We start from the raw sequence: 9917 nt of genomic DNA, 5'->3' as shown, positions 1-9917 counted from the left end.
ATTGTTATTCCATAACGTTTGTGTCTTTTGAGTTTTCTACATTTTAGAATTTTCTATTATGAAATAAAGAGTCATAACAATAATGACAGCTTTTTTAACTTCACCCTATAAAAGGGGATAGATGAATGATGTGAAAGTGTGTGAGAGAAAAAGTTGTAGTGAGTTCTCAAGGTAGTAGCCTAATCTCTTTGTTTGTGAGTTTGAAGTACCCTAATAAAATTTTCATTCCTCTCTTTCTTGTGAGTACTTTGTTGAATTTTAAGTGAAGGCTTTATAAAGCCAACAAAGTGGAATCAGAGCCAAGTTCTTAGTGCCTAGAGTCTTCATCTACACCATTAGTGAAGATGTCTTCTAATATGGTGCAACCACAAATTCTTAAATTGATGAAAGAAAATTATGAGAGCTGGCAGATTCAAATGAAAGCATTGTTTGGATCACAAGAGTTGTGGGAGCTCGTCATTGATGGGCATGTAGAACCCACAGGTGAGCAAAAAGCCACCTACAACGCAGAGCAAAAAAATTTGCTCAAGGATCAGAGGAAGAAAGACAAGAAGGCATTGTTTCTACTCTATCAAGGGATGGATGAGTCAACTTTTGAGAAAATTGCCAAAGCAAAGTCAAGTAAAGAAGCATGGGAGATTCTTGGCATTTTTGTCAAGGGTGTCGATCATGTGAAAAGAGTTTGTTCGCAAACTCTTTGTGCCCAGTTTGAAGTTGCTCACATGAAAGATGGTGAAACTATTTCTGATTATTTTTCACAATTACTTGTAATTGTTAATCGTTTAAAAAGTAATAGAGAGAGTATTGAAGATGTTCATGTGGTGGAGAAAATATTAAGATCTCTTGCAAATAAATTTGAGCATATCGTGGTGGCTATTGAAGAGTCCAAAGATTTGGAGACTCTCTCAATTGATGAATTAATGGGATCTCTTCAAGTGTATGAGCAGCGTATGGAAAAGAATTCTAGCTCTGTTGTCATTGAACAAGCATTAAAGTTAAAATTGACTCTAAGAGAGGAGAAGCTTAATGGCTTCCATGGAGGATATACCAATAGCAACCGTGGCAAGGGTCGTGGAAGATGAATATTTAGAGGCAGATTTGCTCGCGGACGTAGAGGTAATGAAATGTCCAATGTTTCAATTGCAACAAATTTGGACATTATGCATCAGACTGCTGGTACAATAAATTTGAGGACACAATGAACAATCTAATCTTGTTGAGGCATCAAATGTTGAAAAAGAAGAATGTACACTTCTTTTTGAACAAGAAGAGGCAAATAATTCGCAAGAGATGTGGTATCTTGATTTTGGAGCTAGCAACCACATGAGTGGAAAAAAGGAACTCTTTGTTGAGCTTGTTGAAGGTGTTCAAGGCGATGTCCATTTGGGAGACTCATCCAAATTGCCCATAAAAGGTAAAGGAAAAATTAGAATATGTCAAAGGAATGTTGTTTTGCAATGTATCTCCAATGTGTACTATGTGCCCAACATGAAAATCAATATTCTTAGTATTGGGCAACTCTTAGAAAAGGGGTATATTATACACATGGAGAAACTCTCTCTTGTTTTGAAGGATGCTGAAGGAAGGCTTGTTGCAAAAGTTCAAATGGGTCACAATCGTATGTTTCCACTCCATCTTAACTCAACAATGGATAAATGTTTCCATGGGCTTGTAAAAAATGAGACATGGAAGTGGCATCTTTGCCTTGGGCATCTCAATTTTAGTGGGCTTAAACTATTATCTACATCAAGCATGGTGCATGGATTGCCTAGTATTGAAAAATCAGAATATGTACAAGAGGTATGCACTCTTGGCAAGCAACAAAGAAGTCCTTTTCCAAGTTGGAGATCTTGATTTTGGAGCTAGCAACCACATGAGTGGAAAAAAGGAGCTCTTTTTTGAGCTTGTTGAAGGTGTTCAAGGCGATGTCCATTTGGGAGACTCATCCAAATTGCCCATAAAAGGTAAAGGAAAAATTAGAATATGTCAAAGGAATGTTGTTTTGCAATGTATCTCCAATGTGTACTATATGCCCAACATGAAAATCAATATTCTTAGTATTGGGCAACTCCTAGAAAAGGGGTATATTATAAACATGGAGAAACTCTCTCTTGTTTTGAAGGATGCTGAAGGAAGGCTTGTTGCAAAAGTTCAAATGGGTTACAATCGTATGTTTCCACTCCATCTTAACTCAACAATAGATAAATGTTTCCATGGGCTTGTAAAAAATGAGTCATGGAAGTGGCATCTTTGCCTTGGGCATCTCAATTTTAGTGGGCTTAAACTATTATCTACATCAAGCATGGTGCATGGATTGCCTAGTATTGAAAAACCAGAATATGTACAAGAGGTATGCACTCTTGGCAAGCAACAAAGAAGTCCTTTTCCAAGTTGGAGATCATGGAGAGCACCTAACCCATTAGAGCTAGTGCACACGGATATTTGCGGTCCATTTGATCCAATTCCTGTTGGAGGTAACAAATATTTCATCTCCTTTATTGATGAGTTCAGCTGAAAATTATGGGTTTATGTCAAGGGAAAATCTGCAGCTTTCAATATATTCAAAAGTTTCAAGGCACATGTTGAAGTGAAAAGTGGTTGTAAGATCAAAATACTTAGATCTGACAGAGGTGGTGAGTACACCTCAAATGAATTTCAAGATTATTGCAGGAAAAATAGCATCAAGCAACAGTTTAGAACTGCATACACACCACAGCAAAATGGCATTGTAGAGAGAAAAAATCGAACGATCCTTGATATGACAAGGACCATACTTAAAGAAAAATGTTTGCCAAAGAATTTCTGGGTAGAAGCAGTGGCATGTACAACCTATTTACTCAATCGATGCCCTTCAAAAAGTTTCGAGAATATGACACCCCAAGAGGTGTGGAGTGGCTACAAACCAAGTGTGTCACACTTAAGAATTTTTGGGTGTATTGCATATGCTCAAGTGCTTGAGACTAAGAAAAAGAAGTTGGATAATCGTGGGAAGAAGTGCATCTTCATTGGGTATAGTGAGGAGTCAAAAGCTTACAAACTCTACAATCCACTTACCAACAAAGTAGTGGTGAGTAGAGATGTCATTTTCAGTGAAGAGTAGTCATGGGGATGGAATGATGACATCACAAGTAAAGAGAAGCCACTTGAGTTAGAAGGGCAAGAAGAAGATGTGAATTATGAAGGTTTAGAGAAACCTTCCTCAACACCCCACCGCTATGCATCATCAACAGGCACTTCATCAATCCAAAGCCCAAGTAGCATTTCTCCATCTCCAACACTAATCAAAATGAGAGGCCTAGAAGATATCTATGCACAAACTGAAGAGACAAATCTCTTTTGTTTGTATGTGGACTATGATCCTTTTACTTTCAAAGAAGCTGTGGAAGAGAATTGTTGGAGGAATGCCATGCAAGAAGAAATTTATGCCATTGAGAAAAACAACACATGGGAATTGACTACACTTCCTCCAGGTCAAAGAACCATTGGTGTGAAATGGGTGTATAAGATTAAGCACATAGTTGATGGGAAAATTGAGCGCTATAAGGCAAGACCTGTAGCTAAAGGTTACAAGCAAAAGTATGGGATAGACTATGAAGAAGTCTTTGCTCCAATAGCAGGACTTGACACAGTGAGGATGTTGATTTCTTTTGTAGCACATCATAGTTGGAAAATATACCAACTAGATGTCAAATTTGACATTCTTAAATGGCATACTTGAAGAAGAGGTGTATGTAGAGCAGCCTGAAGGTTTTGTGGTTGAAGGAGAAGAAGACAAGGTTTATCGTTTGAAGAAAGCTTTATATGGGCTAAAGCAAGCTCCTCGAGCTTGGAATTCTCGTATTGACAGCTATTTTCAAGGAAGTGGTTTTGTCAAATGTCCTTATGAACATGTAGTCTACATCAAGAAGAATGCCCATGGTGAAATTCTTATAGCTTGCTTTTATGTTAATGATTTGTTATTCACAGGAAATAGTTAGCAAATGTGCCATGAGTTTAAACAAGCTATGTTTAAGGAGTTCAAGATGACCGACTCTAGACTTATGTCATTTTTCCTTGGGATTGAGGTACAACAGCAACCAGATGGCATTTTCATATGTTAGAAAAAAATATGCAAAGGAATTGCTTGACAAATTTAATATGAAAAATTGCAATGCTATCAATACACCTGTTGCAGTGGATCTAAAATTAACAAGAGAAGGAGAAGGGAAAATTATAGATCCAACTCTATTTAGGAGTTTGATTGGAAGTTTAAGGTACCTCTCAATCACAAGGCTAGACATTGTTTATAGTGTTGGTCTTTTGAGTAGATATATGGAGAAACCAAATGAATCTCACTGGCTTGTAGCAAAGAAGATCCTAAGATATATAAAAGGTACCATGGATTTTGGTCTTCTATATTCATATAATAATGATGCCGCATTATATGGATATTCAAATAGTGATTGGGGAGGTGATCAAGATGAAAGGAAAAGCACTACTGGATATGTTTTCTATCTTGGATCAACAAATTTCACTTGAATGTCCAAAAAGCAGAGTATTGTAGTTTTGTCAACATGTGTAGCTGAATATGTGGCAACATCCTTTTCTGTTTGTGAAGCAATATGGTTGAAGAATTTATTAAAAGAATTTGATCATCCACAAGAAGAATCCATAATTATTTATGTGGATAACAAGTCTACCATAGAACTTTCTAAAAATCCAAATCAACATGGAAGGAGCAAACACATTGACATGAAGTATCATTTCTTGAGAGATTATGTGAAACAGAAAGTTGTGAAGCTCCAATATTGCAATACAAAAGAGAAAGTAGCTGACATTTTTACCAAAACCTTAACAGTTGATAGATTCAGAAGATTGAGGACAATGCTTGGTTTGAAGATGCTTTTGGTTTAAGGGGGAGTGTTGGAAGTGGTAAACCAAAAGGTGCCTCTTGATATTTCATAACAGTTTATGTGATTTGTTTTCCCATAACTTTTTGTGTCTTTTGTTTTTCCATAACTGCTTGTGTCTATTGTCATTCCATAACGTTTCTGTCTTTGAGTCTTCCACATTCTAGAATTTTCTGTTATGAAACAAAGAGTCATGACAATAATGACAGCTATTGTAACTTCACCCTATAAAATGGGATAGATGTATGATATGAAAGTATGAGAGAAAAAGTTGTGGTGAGCTCTCAAGGCAATAGCCTAACCTCTTAGTTTGTGAGTTTGATATACTCTAATAAAATTTTCATTCCTCTCTTTCCTGTGAGTACTTTGTTGAATTTTAAGTCAGGCTTTATAAAGCCAACAAAAACTAGGCTCTCAAAAATAATATTGAGATGGAAGCAAGTGATTATAAAGGAGCAAGACAGGAATGCTTATATCTCACAAAGCCATACACCCACTCAAGGTAAAACTCAAAGAAGTTAACTAAAAAGAGATCAACATCCAATTATGGATTGCGCTAGTCCTTGCTCGACAGAATTCAAGATTTTGGGAAGATGCATGAGAACACTAGTGGGCATATGGCTACCATTGCCTCTTGCTTCAAGATTGTGAAGGAGGGCTAAGAGGATTGTTAGTATCTAAATTTCAATTTTTAATTGTAAATGTGTGGATTTAAATTTGTAATAGGCTGGTGAGGTTAAGTAAAAAATTGAAGATACCGCTTTTCTGTTAAAATTTAAAAAAAAAAAAAAAAAATTTAAAAAAAAAGTAAAAAATTGAAGTTGGAATCTGCAAAATTACAATCGTACGAATTTGCATGTCATGCAAAAAGAGACGAAATCAGAAGTTTAAAAATCAGTTACAGAAACCTTGGCCCCTCACTCACATCTCTCTTGGTTATGCAAATTTGACAGAACTTAAGAGAATTCTATTATGAGTTTCTCTGTTATTCCAGACTTTTTGCCTCACTATATATTTCTCATTTCTCATGAATTTCAGGATTCAATTCCCATATTGAAGAGCTAGAAAGAACCCTAAATCCCTAAAGCTAAAACCCTCTCATTCTCTCTACCTTCTTCCTCTCCAATTGTCCAATCACTTTGAGAGGAGACTAAAACCACTACACATATCAAAACCTTCAGAGTTATTGAGAGATTGTTTGCTGGTACTGGGAATCATTGGAGAACAACAATGCCAAATCTCCAAGAGGTCTTGGAGTGATCAAGGAGGCTTGATCATGCAGTTGGTGGCTCAACTTGTGGATCTAATGATAATCAATGAGAAATGATTCAAGGAATCGATTGCTAGTAAGAGCTGGAGACTCAAGAACATAGTCATTCCTCAGCTTGAAGGGATTTTGTAAGTGATATGTATTGCAAATATTCTTAATTAGTGGATCGTTTAGAGCTATAGGCCCCCAAGAGTTCGTTTCACTCAGTTCTCGGGAATTTTTCTTTGTATATACTTTGGTGTTCCTGTGGGAGCTTGATTTTTTTTTTTTTTGGGGGGNTGGGGGGTGAGGAATTGTTGTTGTTGCTTATCTATCCACGAATATGTCAATTAGTTAATAACATTCACATAAGTCGGAAAATTAGGGTCTAAACATGTAACTCTCAAGGAGGATGAAGTATATAATAAGTTTTGGAAAATAGATTGATTCACTCAACAAGCGCAACTTATAGCATGAGCATCCAAAGGACTGCAAATATGTCAATGATTTAGGTGCTCACGGAAACTGTGGTGAATTCACTATAGAGGTGTATTCTGTGTATTAGCTTGTTTTATTTGAGTTCATTCCCCCACCCCATTTTTAAAATATTTTTTAGAAACCATTAATGGTGTTTCTAGTAAAATTGAAATATATGGGATGTTTCAAGTTTATATTGTAGAGGCTTTTGGGATAATAAAAAAAAATTCCTCCAAAAACCTTTGGAATAGGTCCAATATGAGAGAAACCCCCCCCCCCCCCCCCCCCCCCCAAAAAAAAAAAAAAATCAAGCTCCCACAGGAACACCAAAGTATATACAAAGAAAAATTCCCGAGAACTGAGTGAAACGAACTCTTGGGGGCCTATAGCTCTAAACGATCCACTAATTAAGAATATTTGCAATACATATCACTTACAAAATCCCTTCAAGATGAGGAATGACTATGTTCTTGAGTCTCCAGCTCTTACTAGCAATCGATTCCTTGAATCATTTCTCATTGATTATCATTAGATCCACAAGTTGAGCCACCAACTGCATGATCAAGTCTCCTTGATCACTCCAAGACCTCTTGGAGATATGGCATTGTTGTTCTCCAATGACTCTCAGTACCAGCAAACAAACTCTCAATAACTCTGAAGGTTTTGATGTGTGTAGTGGTTTTAGTCTCCTCTCAAAGTGATTGGACAATTGGAGGGGAAGAAGGTAGAGAGAATGAGAGGGTTTTAGCTTTAGGGATTTAGGGTTCTTTCTAGCTCTTCAATATGGGAATTGAATCCTGAAATTCATGAGAAATGAGAAATATATAGTGAGGCAAAAAGTCTGGAACAACAGAGAAACTCATAATAGAATTCTCTTTTAAGTTCTGTCAAATTTGCATAACCAAGAGAGATGTGAGTGAGGGGCAAGGTTTCTGTAACTGATTTTTAAACTTCTGATTTCGTCTCTTTTTGCCTGACATGCAAATTCGTACGATTGAAATTTTGCAGATTCCAACTTCAATTTTTTACTTTTTTTTTTTTATTTTTTTATTTTTTTTTTTATATAACAGAAAAGCGGTATCTTCAATTTTTTACTTAACCTCACCAGCCTATTACAAATTTAAATCCACACATTTACAATTAATTATTTAAATTTAAATACATCCAAATTTGTCATGGAATTTGCCAACACACTAAAGATACTAACAATCCTCTTAGCCCTCCTTTACAATCTTGAAGCAAGAGGCAATGGTAACCATATGCCCGCTAGTCTCCTCATGCATCTTTCCAAAGTCTTGAATTATGTCGAGCAAGGACTAGCACAGTCCATAATTGGATGTTGATCGCTTTTTAGTTAACTTCTTTGAGTTTTACCTTGAGTGGGTGTATGGCTTTGTGAGATATAAGCATTCTTGTCTTGCTCCTTTATACCATATCACTTGCTTCCATCTCAATATTATTTTTGAGAGCCTAGTTTTTGTTGGCTTTATAAAGCCTGACTTAAAATTCAACAAAGTACTCACAAAAAAGAGAGGAATGAAAATTTTATTAGAATATATCAAACTCACAAACAAAGAGATTATGCTACTGCCTTGAGAGCTCACTTCATCCTTTTCTCTCACACACTTTCACATCATACATCTATCCCATTTTATAGGGTGAAGTTACAAGAGCAAACATTATTATCATGACTCTTTGTTTCATAACATAAAATTCTTGAATGTGGAAAACTCAAAGACACAAACGTTATGGAATGACAATAAACACAAGCAATTATGGAAAAACAAAAGACACAAAAAGTTATGTAAAAACAAATGACACAAACTATTATGAAATATCAAGAGGCACCTTTTGGTTTACCACTTCCAACACTCCCCCTTAAACCAAAAGCATCTTCAAACCAAGCATTGTCGTCAATCTTCTGAATCTATCAACTAGTAAGGCCTTGGTAAAAATGTCTGCTACTTGCTCTTTTGTATTGCAATATTGGAGCTTCACAACTTTCTGTTTCACATAATCTCTCAAGAAATGATACTTCATGTCAATATGTTTGCTCCTTCCATGTTGAACTGGATTTTTAGAAAGTTCTATGGCAGACTTGTTATCCACATAAATAATTATGGATTCTTCTTATGGATGATCAAATTCTTTTAATAAATTCTTCAACCATATTGCTTCACAAACAGAAGAGGATGCTGTCACATATTCAGCTACACATGTTGACAAAACTACAATACTCTGCTTTTTGGACATCCAAGTGAAATTTGTTGATCCAAGATAGAAAACATATCTAGTAGTGCTTTTCCTTTCATCTTGATCACCTCCCCAATCACTATCTAAATATCCATATAATGCGGCATCATTATTATATGAATATAAAAGACCAAAATCCATGGTACCTTTTATATATCTTAGGATCTTCTTTGCTACAAGCCAGTGAGATTCCTTTGGTTTCTCCATATATCTACTCAAAAGACCAACATTATAAACAATGTATGGCCTTGTGATTAAGAGATACCTTAAACTTCCAATCAAACTCCTAAACAGAGTTGGATCTATAATTTTCCCTTCTCCTTCTCTTGTCAATTTTAGATCCACTACAACAGGTGTATTAATAGCATTGCAATTTTTCATATTAAATTTGTCAAGCAATTCCTTTGCATATTTTTTCTAACATATGAAAATGCCATCTGGTTGTTGCTGTACCTTAATCCCAAATGAAATAAGTCCAGAGTTGGTCATCTCGAACTCCTTAAATATAGCTTGTTTAAACTCATGGAACATTTGCTAACTGTTTCCTGTGAATAACAAATCATCAACATAAAGGCAAGCTATAAGAATTTCACCATGGGCATTCTTTTTGATGTAGACTGAATGCTCATAAGGACATTTGACAAAACCACTTCCTTGAAAATAGCTATCAATACGAGAATTCCAAGCTCAAGGAGTTTGCTTTAGTCCACATAAAGCTTTCTTCAAACGATAAACCTTGTCTTCTTCTTTTTCAACCACAAAACCTTCAGGCTGCTCTACATACACCTCTTCTTCAAGTATGCCATTTAAGAATGCCAATTTGACATCTAGTTGGTATATTTTCCAACTATGATGTGCTGCAAGAGAAATCAACATCCTCATTGTGTCAAGTTTTGCTACTGGAGCAAAGACTTCTTCATAGTCTACCCCATACTTTTGCTTGTAACCTTTAGCCACAAGTCTTGCCTTATAGCACTCAATTCTCTCATCAGCTGTGTGCTTAATCTTATACACTCATTTCACACCAATGGTTCTTTGACCTGGAGGAA

The 9917-nt window shown here is 35.9% G+C and overlaps 1 protein-coding gene across 1 annotated transcript; it reads left to right on the top strand.

The window, feature by feature from the left end:
* The first annotated feature begins 344 nt into the window (after window positions 1-344).
* LOC112004622 (uncharacterized) lies at window positions 345-1082 on the top strand. The gene has a single exon (XM_024036866.1). The coding sequence runs from the start codon at window positions 345-347 to the stop codon at window positions 1080-1082; it is 738 nt and encodes a 245-aa protein (XP_023892634.1).
* Window positions 1083-9917: the final 8835 nt, after the last annotated feature.

This window comes from Quercus suber, unplaced genomic scaffold, assembly GCF_002906115.3.
Source record: "Quercus suber isolate HL8 unplaced genomic scaffold, Cork oak 2.0 scaffold_298, whole genome shotgun sequence".
NCBI lineage: Eukaryota > Viridiplantae > Streptophyta > Magnoliopsida > Fagales > Fagaceae > Quercus > Quercus suber.
This window is presented reverse-complemented; position numbering and strand designations above follow the sequence as displayed.